This window comes from Motacilla alba, chromosome 1A, assembly GCF_015832195.1.
Source record: "Motacilla alba alba isolate MOTALB_02 chromosome 1A, Motacilla_alba_V1.0_pri, whole genome shotgun sequence".
Classification (NCBI taxonomy): Eukaryota; Metazoa; Chordata; class Aves; order Passeriformes; family Motacillidae; genus Motacilla; species Motacilla alba.
Genome location: NC_052031.1, coordinates 30,530,060 through 30,545,903, shown reverse-complemented (window position 1 = coordinate 30,545,903; position 15,844 = coordinate 30,530,060). Strand labels below are relative to the sequence as shown.

Genomic DNA, 15,844 nt, shown 5'->3' with positions numbered 1-15,844 from the left:
TAGAAAAGTTGGCTTAGGTAACTTATTTATAGTCATGATGTGAAAAAAACCAATTTGCCATCAGTATCCTATTATTTCCACTTCTGTTGAGAAATTTGTGACTTGAATGAACAAAACCTAGGGCCTTAATAGGATGTTGCTAGAATTTTTTAGACTAATCATGTTTTTCTCTCTCTCCAAGGAGACAAGCCACAGTCATAATGATCTTACATTTGTAGAGTAGTTTTCATGCCAAAGAAGGCACAAATGCTTCAAAACTTGACTAATTACACACATGAATCTTACCATTCACCATTGAATACCAGCAGCCTGTGGTGTGAAAGGTTTTTAACAATACACTGTAAAGTTCACTTTAGTACAAGATATGGCTGCTATAAAGCAGAAGGAGTCTCAGCAGGCAGACAATAACATTTTAAATGGAAATGCAAAGACACCACTGAAGTTAACATACTACTTAGGAAGTGTGTCACATCGATTTAATGACCTTCCTTTTGTGTTTTGAGAGGACCATACATGCAATAGCTCACTGAGCAAGTTCAAGTGCACTTGATGCACTTGATGCACTGTTCTCCAAGGTGCTGAGTGCTGTGGTTCACAAGGCAACAAATGATAAGTCTGTAAAAATGACAGGATTAAATGTAAGTAAGTTCTTAAGTGCTTTACTGATTAGAACTTCCAGAGCTGCGTAAAAGAGTCTGTGTCCCTGAGAGTCTGACATTCACATCTTGAAAGTAGGATTCCTGAAGAGGAGAAATAGAGGCAGTGAAAAGGTTTGGGTTTTTTCACTGGCACAGTTTACAAGGCCAGAAATAAGTAATTTAGTCCCTTCTCTCACCCATTCCTGTAGAGTTTTCTTTATGAGGCTACAGATGAAGAGGACAAGGGTTCGGTTAAAAAAAACCAAACACCCACAAAAACAAACAATCCCCTGAACAAACAAATAAACAAAACAAAAACAAAAACAGAACAAACAAACAAAGAAAAACAGCACCAAAATCCCCACTTAAAACATATCAGAAGAAATTTTGACAAAACCTAGATCTCTAAAAGACTTCTACACAGCTGTTAACATAACTATAGAGATGCTGGTTTCCACAGAAATCTCCAGTGTTGCAACAAAGATTGCACAAGAGGGAGATTACTCTAAGCACTACTTTAAGAATTTCTCAGGAAATATGCCTGAAGATGGATAGCTGCCACAGCCACTGCTGCTGAAGGGAATGGAGAGAGTGGACAGCAGTTTGATGAGACTCTCAGGAGATAAGGAGCATGTCCAAGACTCTTGAAGAAGCAAGAAAGAGGGTCATCAAAGAGAAGGGTGCTTTTGAATAGGAAAACCTATTATCCTAGTGTTTTCTTAAAGTTAATCCACAGGTTCCTCAGTCACCCTTGGACAACATGGAACCATCTATTTTCCAACACCCAACCTCTGGGACCAGATCTGTTGCCTTTTATGCCAGCATTTGGATTGGAGTTAGATTGCTTACATTAAGCCTGTCATGAATGGTGACAGTTACGTGTCTCAAAAAAATATCTACAAAGGCCAATGTGCCAAGACAGTAAGTAACTAAACTAATACTAACCCTTCCTAAACATAATACTTTCTAAGATGAAATCTAAGAGAAATGTAAAGAAAGTGTTAAAATTTAATTTTTTCCTTATGTTAAGACTGTAGCACTGCACATAACAGTAGATGCCTTACTTCATGGTGATATATGCAGTGTAGAAGTTACATGCTCAGCCTTCACTGAATGGAGTTAGCAAATTTCTTGAAAATATCTTCAGAAAAGTGCATTTTCTATGAGACAGGCATTTGAAAAGGCCTGTGAACAGTAAGATTTCTAAAAGCTTAACTGCATCAAAGACGCAGCTATCCAAGGTTCATTGACTGAACTCAGGAAGGTTTCCTGAGCCCATGTGTCTGAAACACAGAGCATCTCTTTATTTCTGAGCAGAAGTCTTAAAGGTTTGAACCTAGATTTGTCACCTCTTGGGGAATATTATGTCAGAATATGGGTATTGTAAAGAGAAGGAAAGGGACACCTTTGGTGTCTTTTCTTTGCATGGAGTAAGTAGAAATATGCAGGAACCAGAGTTGACATAATATCCAGTCCACTTCAGTTAGTGGCTGGCAGAAAAATTCAGTCTACTGGAGGAATCCAAAGAACAAGAAAGGATTGTTATATTAAAGTTGTCCTTTTAAGTCTGCTCTTACTCAGCAGTCAGAAAATGCTTCAAGATGGAAATAGGTACCTGCGACCTTCTTTTCTTGTATTCCCAGTCCTACAGGTAATTAGTCTCCTATTCCTCGTACCAGAAGGTCTAAGGCAGAAGGCGTGAAACCTGAGGGTAATATATATTCTGTGATACTAAGGAATGCTCCAGTTCCCATGAATGAATATTCAGCCCTGACAGAAATTCAATTCAGTATCAGCATGAGGTCTGACAGGTAATCCCCATCCCCTGCCATGGTTCCTATGGTAAAGAAACATATTCCCCAATGATTTCCCAAGTGCATTCCAGTAAAGTGTCAAATCAAGAGACTAAAATGTGGTGAGACACCAGCTGGCACCAACAGCAGTTTGGCATGGATGCAGGAAGTGTGAGGGCAGCTGAGGAGCAGAGGAGGACAGCAGCAGGAGCTGGGGCACAGGAGGAGTGGCAGAGACACAGTCAAGATGCCTACAGGTACCCAGGTTTATTTGGTATATCATGGGCATACAACCAGAGGTGAGAAGGAAGCTCTGTAAAATAGGACCTGGGGAAGGGGATTCAACTACTCACTCACAGTCTGATCCTGGGAGCTCCCAGCTGGCTCCCACCAGACCAGGCTGAAGCTATCAGAGTAGAATCCAGTGCTGTGGCATTAGGAGGTAGAAATTAAAAGAGGACACTTGGAAGAAATGCCCCTTGTTCTCACACGTGTAACAGCAGATTCGTTCCCCAGATAAAATGTCATTTATCCTCTCCCTTGTGTACGTTGGAGATGCACAGCCGGAGAAGGAGGAGGTAACTAATGAAAGGAAAAGAAGAAAGGCCATCCTTTACTTGCACATGCAAAGTGTGATGGTGCATCCCCCCATCTCCAGGCCTCAATATGTTCTGAGAAATGCTTGTCAAGCCTTGGCCCTGACCAACAGCACCTGGGCTGGGCAACTGTTGAGCTTATCAGAAATACCATCTGCTCCCAGGCACTTGTGCTGCCTAATGAGCTCCTCCCCTCATTTTTTAACAACCTTGGAAGCTTTTTTTGCCTGAATAACAACCCAAGTGGAATGATATTTTTGTTCTCATACTTTCAAAGAAAGTTCCTAATCTGAAGTGCAGCCAAGAAGAAACATTGGTATGACTAAAGCTGACTGTCTTATGGCCCTATAAACAGTAGTTTAAAATGAGACCCTTTGAGCTGTCCTGTCACAGCAGGCTGTGACCAGCAACCTCTCTCTGAGCAGAACACCTCTCAGAGCCAGCAAACTCTCAGGTTTGCTGTACTCAAGGATTGCCAAATGACAATAGATCTGACACCCCCACTCCCCGAGTGGGGGTGTCAGATCTATTCACCCACTGACAGGTGACCCACTGTCAGTGGGTAAAGGGTGACAACCCTTCACCCACTGACAGGACAAAAAGGCATCTGAAGCAAGTATTCCACTACCTTCAAGGGTAATTTTTCATAGTTACCTGGTACAGACTCTTTATGTCTGTGTGCATGCAAGCATGCATATCAAATGTGGGAGAAATGCTGCTCTCTTGGATTCTTAAGTACTTTAGATTTGTAAGGAAGTTAGGCCTGTAAGTAAATTACTGTTGTGATATAGTAAATCCTATATGAATTCTTTGCCAAATTGTTTAAATTATGAAGTAAATTAGGTGAAATGTTGTTAAGTTTAAGTACTATCAAATTTAAATGCTGTTAAGTGCTATTGGGCCCTTAGGGTTTGGATTGATTGGCTCTGGATTTTTTTTTTTGTTGCTTTTCCTCTGTGTGCCTTAACCATCTAGTAAGTAGTAGATTAAACCTTGCCAACAAATTTTGTCATGCTGCCACTTTTATATTAAACCTGTTCTTACTGATGCCTTTGCTGGCAATTCTTTAATCAACCTTTAAACACTCTTTCATGCTAGAGATGCATAGAAAGAATTTGAGTAGGAAAGAGGAACGGGTGTAATGTGTTCATGGAGAAGTAATTCCCTCAAACAAGGAGAAAACAGCAGGACAAGAAATGGAGATGAAAGAATCATTGAACTGTGAAACATTCTGGGAATAGGAAAGGTGTCCCTAAGGGCTTCCCTTTGCACTTGGAAGGAGAGAGGGGAATTGACCCATGTGCCTGGATACTGGAGGCTTCCTGTTGGCCCTGCAGCCAGCATGCTGCCCAGCTGCTACACAGCCTGCCTTGTTTACAGCCCTTTGCCCAGCAGATCTCTGAGAGTGGAGAACATGGGTGTAAAACCAGCGAGCACTTCAGAACTTTTTGCTTAGAATGGGGGCTCAAACCAAGATCTCTCTTCATAAATTGGTTCCTTACTCAGCAGCACAGAGTGCTTTGTGTGTGCCCTTCTTCTTTTCCTGACTTTCATCTCCTCCTCCTTTTTCCTCCTTTCATCTTTTTCTTGAGAAAAGTGAAAGTAATGGTTTAATTCTCTCCTAAGCTCTGAATTATTTTCTCATGACCTATTAAAGAGCTACAACTACAACATCAAAAATCCCTCAAAAACCAACAAAAAAACCCCAAAAAACCAAAATCAAACCAACAAAATAAACCACCCAAACTAACCAAACAAATGAAAAAAACCCGAGTAAATCTTTGTTTTCTAGTTTTCCTTTTAATCAGGCATACAGGCAGGCTAAAGGATGAATGTTTATTAGGTAATTTGGGTGGATTTCCATAGGATAATAACCTCTCGGTGCTGAATTCTTCAAATCTAGCAAGCAATAAGACTCCTTGGCCATGCCCTGAGAATTTCTGAACTTTTCTGTATTTCAGAGTTGGATTTTTCGGTTTACTGATGATTTTTGTTGTTTTCACTTATAATTGCTACAGTGTCTAAAACAGTTTTAAAAAACTACAATCAATATATGAAGGCTCCTGGGGTAACTGACATACATCCAAGCAATTGAGAGCTAGGTGCTACAAACTTTAAAAGAATTCTACCAAGCAGCTATTGAGTGATGTATGTCACAGCTAGCACTTCCTCTCTAGCAGAAATAAAATAACTGAAGGCTCTTTATTAAACTATTCTTCTGTGTAAAATTATGTATCTTTACTATTTGTACAACGATGCTCTTGTCTTTTGTTCAAAACTTGAAAATCTTTCCGATTTAAGAGAAAAAATTATAATATTCTGAAAATTCAGGCATGAGGAATAAGGAATTAAGCTAATGTAATTTCATAATTGTGATTACCAATGATGGGTCTTTACAGCTTAACCTTTTGGTCTGACACATGCATCCCAGCATTTATCTAAGTGTCCCTGTGAACACAATCACACTCCAAAACAGCACAGATGGCAGAAGTATTTCCATACATATTCTGAAGTGTTCTTCTAAAGGAAGCAAATATTCTTCAGAAACAGGAAAAAAAAAAAGGAATTGAAATATAGTTTTAATTTGAACCTCTTTTAATATTAAAGTTATGCAAGTTTGATTAAAACAGAAATTTTAACCAAGAGTGAATAGCTCACTGAAGAACAGCTGTGTATAGTCTGCAGCTGATGTTCCATAAGCAGCATGCTGTTTCACAGTCCTTCAGCTCCCTCTGCTGCTTATTTGATTCACAAATTTTTAATATTTGCATGGAGTTTTTACTCGTTTTTTTTTTTAACCTCAGTTTCGATGAGAAAAAAGAATGCAGGTTAAAATTGCACCTGAAGCAATGAAATGATTGCTCAAATTGATAAACACTGTGGGCAAAGTTCCATGTAATTATTGTACCCCCTTTCCTCAGGGAATGAGAAGAAGCCCATTAGACTGTCCTGATTGCTTTCTAGTGACATTGTAACAATGCCAAGTCCACCACGAAACATGTCTTCTAAATACTTTCAGGGATGGTGACTCAACCATTGCCCTGGACAGCCTGTTCCAATGCTTGACAACCATTTCCATTAAGAAGTATCTCCTAATATCCAATCCAAACCTCTCCTGGCACAACTTGAGGTTGTTTACTCTTGTCTTGTCACTTGTTTGGGAAAAGAGACCAAGCCCCACCTGGCTACAATCTGCTTTCAGGTAGACATAGAGAAAGACAAAGTTTCCCCCAGGCCCCCTTTTCTTCATGATAAAGAACCCAAATTTCTTCCACTGCTTTTTATATGACTTGTGCTGTAGATACTTGATCAGCCCTATTTCCCTTTCCTGACTATGCTCCAGCACTTGAAGTGAGGGTCTCAAAACTGAGCACAGGATTCAAGGTGTGGCCTCACCAGTGCTGAGTATAATGGGATGACCATTGCCCTGGTCCTGCTGGCCTCACTATTTCTGATACATGCCAGGATGCCATTAACCCTCTTGGCCACCTGGGCACACACTGGGTCATGTTCAGACAACTGTCAACCAACAGCCCCAGGTGCACCTTTCCAGACACTCTCCCCCCTGCCTGTAGCGCTGCACAGGGTTGTTGTGACCCACGAGCAGGACCTGGCTCTTTGCCTTGATTAACCTCATACCGTTGACCTCGACTCATCAATCCAGCCTGACTAGATCCCTCCACAGAGCCTTCCTACCCTCCAGTGAATCAACACTGCCGCCCAGCTTGGTGTCATCTGCAAACTTGCTGAGGGTGCACTTGATCCCCTCATCCAGATCATCAAAGAAAGATATTACACTGGACTGGCCCCAATACTGAACCTTGGGGAACATCACGAATGACCCACAGCCAACTGGATGTAGCACCATTCATACAACTCTCTGGGTCCAGCCACCCAGCCAGTTTTTAACCAACTGAACAGTGCACCCATCCAAGCCAAGAGCAACCAGTTTCTCCAGGAGAATATTGTGAGACAGTCAAAGGCTTTACCAAGGACCAGGTAGACTGCATCCACTAGGTCACTTTGTCACAGGAAGAGATCAGGTTGGTCAAGAGGGACCTGCCCTTCATAAACCATCAGGCTGGGCCTGACCACTGGTTGTCCTGTATGTGCCACGTTACGGCACTCAAGATGATCTGCTCCATGTCCTTCCCCACCCCAAAGGCAAGGCCCACAGGCCTCTAGTTTCCTGGATCCTTTCGACCCTACTTGTAACTGGGCATCACATCTGCCAATCTCCAGTCAATTGTGACCTTCCCATTAGGCCATGACTACTGATTAAGGATGGAAGATGTGAGCCCTTCTGCTTGCTCCCTCAGTATCCCTGGTTGGATCCCATCCAATCCCAGGGACTTGTGTCTGTCTAAGTGGTGTAGCAGGTCATTGACCATTTCCCCTCAGATTATGAGGGCTTCATTCTGCTCCCTGCCCCTGTCTCCCAGGTCAGGGGCTGGGTTCTCAGAGAACAGCTGGTCTTACTACTAAAGACTAAAGCAAAAAAGGCATTGAGTACCTTGGTCTTTTCCTCATTGTTACTGTGTTTCCCCTCCCATCTGATAAAGCATCAAGAGTCTCCTTAGCCCTCCTTTTGTCACAAAGGTATTGATTGAAACACTTTTATTGGCTATTTTATGCAATAGCCAGATGAAGTTCTAGCTGGGCTTTGGCCCTTCTAATTTGCTCACTGCAAAACCTCATGACATCCTTGTAGTCCTCCTGAGAGGCCTGGCCCTTCTAACTCTCCTGTTTTCCCTGATTTCCAGCCAAAATTCTCTGTTCAGTCAGTCTGGCCTGCTCCAGACCCTTGACAATTTTCCTTCTTGAAGAATGTCCAGCCTTCTTGGACGCCTTTGCCCTTCAGGCCTGCCTCCCAAGGTACCCTGCCAACCAAGCTCCTAAACAGGATGAAGTCTGCCCTCTGGAAGTCCAAGGTAGCAGTTCTGCTGAGTCCCCTCCTTACTTCTCCAAGAAATGCAAAATCAAACATTTTGTGATTACAGTGCCCAAGATGGTCTCCCAACTGTTTCATAGTGACACCCATATATATGTTAAGAATTGTGTCTTTCTATAGCTCAATATCCTCTTTATTAGCAATATTTCTTGCAGATATCTCTGGAATACTTTCCAAGATTTTCATTATGTTCGCTTATCAAAAATGTTAAAAAAAGAGCAGCTTTTAGGCTTGAATTTTCTAGTTTTTATTGCTATATTTTTCATTTCTAAGTAGACTTCATAAAGCTTATCCCAGATAAAAGACAAATGTATATGGTCAAACTATGTATTGGTCAAAATAAAATATAAATGCAAACACACATACATTCATTAAAGCAGAACTTTGGTTAATAAGGTGTAATGAAGGGAAGGCATTATCTGCCAGAATGTATGTCAGAACTACAAAAAACCCAGCATCATACATCATACTGACTAAAACAGTGACTTTAAGAACAGTAAAGGTTAAGGGAATATTAACACATACTATTGTGCTGATTTCAAGGCATCTCAGATCCTCAGAAGATTTTGGAAACTGCAAATTTCTATAGAGACTACATGGATAATGGGAAGCCTAGAATTCAATGTGTAATTTTCTCCATAGGTTATTATACCCATTATTTTCTGTTCAGATATTCAGCCATGAGATCATCAGTCACTGATGAATTACTCCAGGAAAATAAGATTATGAAATCTCCATTTGAAATTCTGTAAAGAATTTCTGAAAGAAGATTAGTCAAGACCAAATTTCCTCCAGTACAACCGAGATGACTTTCTGAGGGATCTACATCAATGCTTGGCCCCCGAAGCAATGGTTCCTGTAGGCAAGAATTATGCTACACCTGGAAATAAATGCAACTCACACATAGTCCAACACAAACAGAACTCAGGCAATTCAGGCTTGATCAGCTCTCTCAGGCACTTTTTGTGTGTTCTGCTTTGTCCTTTGTGAGGATTGTACTTAGGTTTTAATCTTCTCAAAGTGTTTGCTGCTGATCAGGAAAAGGCAACACACAGTTGTCATCTTCAGGCACCTTGTTCCTGAGTGACACTTTAGAAACAGGACCAGTGGGCTGGAGACTTATCACATGACTGAATACTTCCCAGGAGGAAATTACAGAATGATGGTCATACCCAAAACGGTGTAGGCATGTGAAATAAACAGATGGATTGCTGGAACCCAAGTCTACAGTCCAACAAGGGCCCTGCCAAAGGCTGCCAAATTCTGGAGGTACTTGAGATTACCTCCTCCTTTCAGCATGTCAGGCACTTGAAATTGGTGCATGTGCTGACATTTCCCTTCCTGAGCAGTTCAGTGCCTCACTGCAGCTCAAGTCTCACCAGAGTCTGCTGCCCCCACAGTCAAATTATGCATTGCCTGAAAAAGATTCATACATTGACAGTCCTGTGGTCACAAAACATTTTGGAACACAGAACTGGAGAAGGCAACACTGATCATCATACCCAGTCCTCCAATACCAAAGACAATGAGGACATGAGCAGCATGTTTAGGGCATAAAGGATTCAAGTCACAAAAGCTTTCCCACCACTGGAAATGAGAACCACCCAAGAATTTCAGGAGGTGCTCAAAAGCAAATGTGGCAGTTACTAAATTTTGGGTTTAGCCATAGTTATTAAATCTAGGGCATAGAGCTGTAGTTCAGGTGCCAATCTTTTAAAATAAATTGATGAAGATCATCAAGTTCATTACTGTGTATCGAAGACAGGGAAAAAGTGAAGATTTTATGGAAATATTTATTCATTGACAACAAAATTTTCAGAAACCAAGTCCCAGTCAGAGTGAAAAAATTAAAAGCACATTGAATTGTATTTGACAAGTCATTTGGCATACTAAATTATCTTTCTGGAATAACAGGTGAGGAAGCACCATTTTTAGTCTTGTTCATTTACACCACTTACTTCCACGGAAGTTGGCTCATGAAAAATGTCTAATAAATTAATTGATACGTTTGATAGATTTGCCCTTTCCACAAGCACTGTGGGCATAGACTATAACTCCAGATGTTACTGAACAATCAGGTATTAATGTAATTTCTCATGTGGCTTTCCGCACACCCTTACAAATTAGCAGTATAGCGATCTCTGTTCTGAAAGTCTCTGTAAGCACGTTTTGCATCTGCCTTGCAGTGTGGGATTCTTCCAAAAGGTTCCAAATCATTGAAGCAGGCATCAAAAACTTCATCCACAGCTTTTTCTGCCGTTTCCTTGCTAACTTTTCTAACAGCCAGAATGGAACGAATTGCTCTGTCTCGTACACAAGTCTAAAGTGAAAAAAAAGTCATTATTAGTGTAACTTTTTCCAGATTTTGTCAAGTATTAACTCCTATTATTTAGGCAACAATTTTGTATGAAAGAAGAGTCAAACAGTGCCTGTAGTAAGCAATAAAGTACATTTAGTTCCATCACGTGTAAACTATGTGATTTAGTTTTCCATGTACACATAAACAATTAAAAAATTAAAAGAAATTCCTCAGAATAGGAATTAAAATACAATTTGGCATTTTTGTAGGTATTAAGTATTTGTAAAACTTGACCTGGACACAAAAGAAAGTCAGAAAGAAACAGACACAAATACCAGTTAAGTTTCTTTACAAACTGAAATGCTGTAAAACAAAGGAATGACTTCTCTACTGACCTTCATTTTGATACTTCTCTTAATGGTAACTTTTTCTTACAGTTTGTTTACCAAAAGACCAAAAAATATGTAAACATCATCTATAAACTAACTGCCACTCTAACATGAGCAACTACTTGCGTCTCAATCTGTAGACTTCGTTACTATTCACAAAAATAATTCCTGTAAGACTTAATACACATGATTATTTAGAAATCTTCTCATTTTGCTTCCTTCAGTTTTCTATGACTGTTTAGGAGTGTCACCTACTTAAATTGGATAAGGTATTTTCACTACATTTCCTGCAAGCCCTCCTTTTTGTTTGGTTTTGTTAGCCATCCATTGTCAGTGGTAATGGTTTAAAACATGAGTAAATGTTCAGGGATTTCACTCCAATAATAATAATAAGGTGGGAAAAAAAAACCTAACATCGATAATTAAGGGTTAATTAAGAGGAAACAGCAACTCCATGGCATCTATTTCTTTTTCTAAAGTTTTCAGCTATGAAAGCTCAGAAGGCCAAGACCAAGTAGGTAACATAACAAATAATCAGATTTTAATAGCCACAGTTTTTACCTGATGGTGCCCTTTCAATCCAAATTTAAACCTGGCTATTTCATTCATCAAAGTACAGTCTCCACTGAGATTAGCAGCTCGAATCTATTGAGAAAAATAAAAAAATCACAAGATCAGAGAAACACATGAAAATACAAAGTCAAAGAAATTGTAACAAACACTTTTCTTCAGTATATTTCTGAGGACTGTTGGTAGAGGATATTCCCGAGGCCACTTAAACTTCTTAAGTACCTGTTACTACCATACCTTTTACATCCATCTCAGCCTCAGTGAACTACAACAACCTTCAAGTTTCCCCAGGAACTAGCTCTCACACATCCCTAAAATTTAAATAAATGAGCAGTAGAGATTATATGTATGTGTATGTATATAGATGAACTCCTAGAATAACATGGAAAGTAATATTCTCCCCAATCTATATCACAATCTGTTACAGCAGTCAGGAAGAAAGGCAGATACCTTTCAAAGACTACAGATGCAATACCAGAAGTGCAATAACCCATCTGTTTTGCAAAAAGCTACATTTAAATGAGCACGTATGTTTTAGCTTAACTTTCTTGACCTGTACACTAGAATTTCTTTTGTCTGCTAAATATTTTATACCCTACACAGTCTGTTAGGAAATGTAAATAAATCCTGATTTCCTGTAATTAAGCCAGAGTGAAAATAAATGCATGGAAAATATGAAAAAGTAAGAATTAAAAAAGTTGTCAACAAAAAATGTAAATACCATATAATTAAGTAATCAAAAGACCTGAAGTGAACAAATAATCCTGACAAGAGCAAGAACATGCACAATCTTGATTTATATAAAATTTATGTTTGAGGTTTGCATGCTTTATTCCGCACTGTGGAAATGCTTGGACAAAAAAAAAATAAAGTATATGATAGTTAATAATTAAGAATTATTGTATTGAGTTTACATGGCAAAATGTTGGCAGTGAGGGGCTTCCCAGGGTGCCTTCTGTGAGACTGGAGAAGTGGCTGAGCCTATGTAAGACAGAGACTGTTTTAAGTGGTTTTACAACAGACCCACCATTAGTGGTGCTGGTTATATCTCTGTGATGACACATTCAAGAAAGGATAAAAAAACCTACAGGGCAGCTGTGAGACAGAGGAGTGATGAAAATGTGAGGGAAACGGCCGCACAGTCATTGAGGAAAGATGGGGAGGAGCTGCTGCAGGCATCAGAGGAGACCATGGAGACAGAGGTTGTCTCCCTGCAGTCTGTGAAGGAACAAAGTAGAGCAGATATCCACGCTGCAGTCCAAGGAAGACATCATGACACGAGAGATAAATATGCCCCGATAAAAGCAGCACTCCATAGAGAGCCCATGCAGGAGTATATTTTCTGTCAGGAACTGTGGGCCTTGGGGGACCAATGCTGGAGTATTCTTGAAAGACTGTATGCTGTGGAAAGAACTCAAGTTGGAGCAGGTCTTGAAGAACAGCAGCCCAAGGGAAAGACTCATGTTGAAGCAGCTCTTGAAGGACTGTATTTTGTGGGAAGGCCCTCAAGCTGAACCAGGGAAAGAGTGCAAGGATGAAGGAGCAGCAGAGACAAAGTGTTATGAACTGACCACAGCTCATATTCCCTGGTTCCCTGTGCCACTTGGCAGGGAAGATAGAAGAATCAGAAATGAAAAAGTGAAGCTGAGCCTGGGATAAACTTTTCTGTGACAAAATTATATGGACTGCATCAGAAATCAAATAAAAGCATGCAGATTCATACACACAACACCTGTGTCACATACACAAGAGGAATTCCTCCCAGCCTGTGCTCCATTTAATTTCCTAAAGTGTCAAGTGTTAAGGCCTTTAATACTCAAATGTCCTCTGAAACTACAGAATCATAGAATGGTTTGGGTTGTAAGGGGCCTTAAAGATCATCAAGTTCTTATCTCCCTGCCATGAGCAGGGACACCTTCCACTAGACCAGGTTGCTCAGAACCTCATCCAAAGGTGATAGATTCATAACTACAGTGTACTAGCAGCAATACCACAATTGCTCAAAAAATGAATGCTACAGGAAAAGACAAGTTTGCTGTTAATCAAAAAAACCTAAACAAAACCAAGGTTACTGTGATAACTACCCAACATACCATGACTTGCATGGAATAAAAAGAACTCTATAAGCAATTGATTAATGTGTGAATGTGTTTTCACTTCTAACAACTCTCTTATTTGTCAATAACCACTTCTTACAGTGGTTCTTCACAGTGATCACATTTTACCTAGTACGACATTAACTTACTAGTATTTGGGAAAACTAAGTATTTGTTTTGTGAACAAAACTATGTAGGTTGACCTGACAGAAAGGACAAAATGTATTAACAGGATTAAAACAAATTAATTGTGTGTAACAGACCATATAACACAAAGTAACCCTAATAACCAGCAATAATTAATAAAATGACAACATTAGAAGCATTTTAACTTACCTCTGAACATGCTAAGTGTTTGACATTTTTAAACCAGTCAACATGTGCACGGCAGTGATCAAATGCATGAATCAATTCATGTGCGACCACCCGGTTCATATGGGATTGTTGGCGAATGTTGTTCTGACACAGAACAATCTGCAGAAGAAGAGACATAGGTAGTCTTTTCATTAAGTTTCAACACCTCCCTTACTTCTCAGAGACACACCACTGAGAGCATTTAGGGTCCTTGGATTGATGCTTTTCAACATTAACAGCCTTATCATACTGAAGCGTACTAGCTCCAATGCCATGGAACATCTTTCATTTATCTTGCTTCCGTGATTAACTCACGTGTCAGTATTGGTAGCTTTAATCCTAGCAACAAAACATTAAAAAAATTGCAGTCCTTTGAAAAGGTACTGTGTCCAGCACCTACCTGAGATGTGGCAGCATCAAAACCTCCACTGACACAGCCATCACAGTTTTCACAAGAAAAATGCCGGTCATTGAAGACAGTGCTGAAAGGCCCAAACAAAGTCACAGAAAAGGACTTGAAAAACTTCAGTCACTACTTATCCCAGTGACGTTACTACACAGAACAAGACAAATTAGTTTACATACCAACCAGATTGCTTCAGAGCCTCAAGGAGAAGTCGAGCATATGGATCTAGAAAAACATTGCTGCAATCAATTTCTCTAGACAAAAGTTTTGAAAATCATCTATAAACAAAATATAAAGACAATCAAGGAAAAAAATCAAATAATAAAAGCTCTATACACACAAATTTATACTTTGTAGTATTTAATCCTATTGCAATGCAACTGGCATCTGTTACAAATCAGACTATGTGATAATAGAATCATAGAACAGTTTGAGTTAGAAGGCACCTTAGAGATAAACTAGTCCCAATCCCCCTGCCTTGGGCAAGGACACCTTCCACTCGACCAGGCTCCTCAGGGTCCCATCTAACTAGGCCTTGGAACACACCCAGATGGTGCAACCACAGCTTCTCTGGGCAACTGTCCCAGTGCCTCACCACCCTCACAGTAAAAAATTTCTTCTGTATATCTAGCCTAAATTTGCCCTGTTGCAGTTTGAACTCATAATTCCTTGTCCTATCACTGCAATTCTGGATGAGGAGTCTCTGTCTGGCTTCCATGTACGCCCCTTCAGACACTGGAAGGTTGCTCTGAGGTTTCCATGCAGCCTTCTCTTCTGCAGGCTGAACAGCCCCAACTTTCTCAGCCTGTCTTTGTAGGGGAGGAGGTGCTCCAGCCCCTTTACCAACTTGACAGCCCTGCTCTGGACTCACTCCAACAGTTCCATCTTCTTCTTATGTTGGGGGCACTAGACCTGGCTGCAGTACTACAGGCGGGGTCCCAGGAGATCAGAACAGAGGGGGAGAATGACCTCCCTTGACCTGCTGGCCATGGTCTTTAGGTTGATGATCTTAGAGGTCTTTTCCAACCTCATTATTCTGCGATTCAGTCTTTTTGATGTAGCCCAGAATACAGCGTAAAAGCTGTTCAGGAATCAAGTAATTCCTGACATTATTTTATTACCAACAGACATAAATAGAGCGGTCTATAGTGACCATCGTTTGCTGTCAACACTCACAGTCCATCAAGCAGTGCAAGGGCCACGAACGCACAGACATTGACAAATCATCTCAGTTTCTCAGGAAAAAAAAAAAAAAAGAAGTACAAGAAAATCTTCTTATAAGAAAAAAGCCTCTCTCAGCAACTTTCTAAATAGTATTTTTTCTTAACCAAAATCAGCGTGTTGCTAAATCAGCGGCCCCGCCCCGCCACCGGCTCGGGCCCAGTCCGGCCGCCGCGGGGGTGCTGCGGCAGGAGGGCAGGGCCCGCACCGGGACCCGCGGCACAAGGTCACCGCCGCAAGCGGCCGCGGCCGGCCCGGGCTCCGCCTGGCACCTCTCCTGCGCCGCGGCCGGGCCCGCGGGAGGACAGGGGAGCGCTTACTCGTTTCCAGGGTCAGCCTTAGCATCAGCTGACACTTGTTGTGGAAGGTGAAGAGGCTGCGGACCAAGAAGCTCTGCGGCTTCTTATTCCGGTCCGGGAAGAGCCGGTAGCCGAAATCCTCCTCCTCCTCCTCCGCCCCTTTCTTCTCTACCGCTGGCGGAGAATCAGCCTCCCCCTGCCCCATGTCCGGCCGTGCGGTGCCGCGCCTGCC

At 41.0% G+C, this 15,844-nt stretch overlaps 1 protein-coding gene across 2 annotated transcripts; it reads right to left on the bottom strand.

The window, feature by feature from the left end:
- Nucleotides 1-8,213: 8,213 nt before the first annotated feature.
- Nucleotides 8,214-15,839, bottom strand: ATP23 (ATP23 metallopeptidase and ATP synthase assembly factor homolog). Of its 2 annotated transcripts, none has more exons than XM_038154359.1 (6): nt 15,634-15,839; nt 14,272-14,317; nt 14,087-14,168; nt 13,669-13,806; nt 11,228-11,311; nt 8,214-10,298 (listed from the first exon to the last, which is right to left on the bottom strand). In XM_038154359.1, the coding sequence occupies exons 1-6, from the start codon at nt 15,815-15,817 to the stop codon at nt 10,095-10,097; spliced, it is 738 nt and encodes a 245-aa protein (XP_038010287.1). In that variant the 5' UTR covers nt 15,818-15,839; the 3' UTR covers nt 8,214-10,094. The 2 variants fall into 2 exon arrangements, with proteins under 2 accessions (XP_038010287.1, XP_038010288.1); XM_038154360.1 differs by having other exon boundaries at nt 14,272-14,370; nt 15,634-15,816.
- Nucleotides 15,840-15,844: the final 5 nt, after the last annotated feature.

Coding starts and splice junctions, on each gene's coding strand:
- ATP23 (XM_038154359.1), bottom strand. CDS start 15,817: ATGGGGCAGGGGGAGGCTGATTCTCCGCCAGCGGTAGAGAAGAAAGGG. Junction 14,169..14,271: donor GCTCTGAAGCAATCTGGTTG/GTATGTAAACTA, acceptor TGGGCCTTTCAG/CACTGTCTTCAATGACCGGC. Junction 11,312..13,668: donor AACACTTAGCATGTTCAGAG/GTAAGTTAAAAT, acceptor TTTTCTCAATAG/ATTCGAGCTGCTAATCTCAG.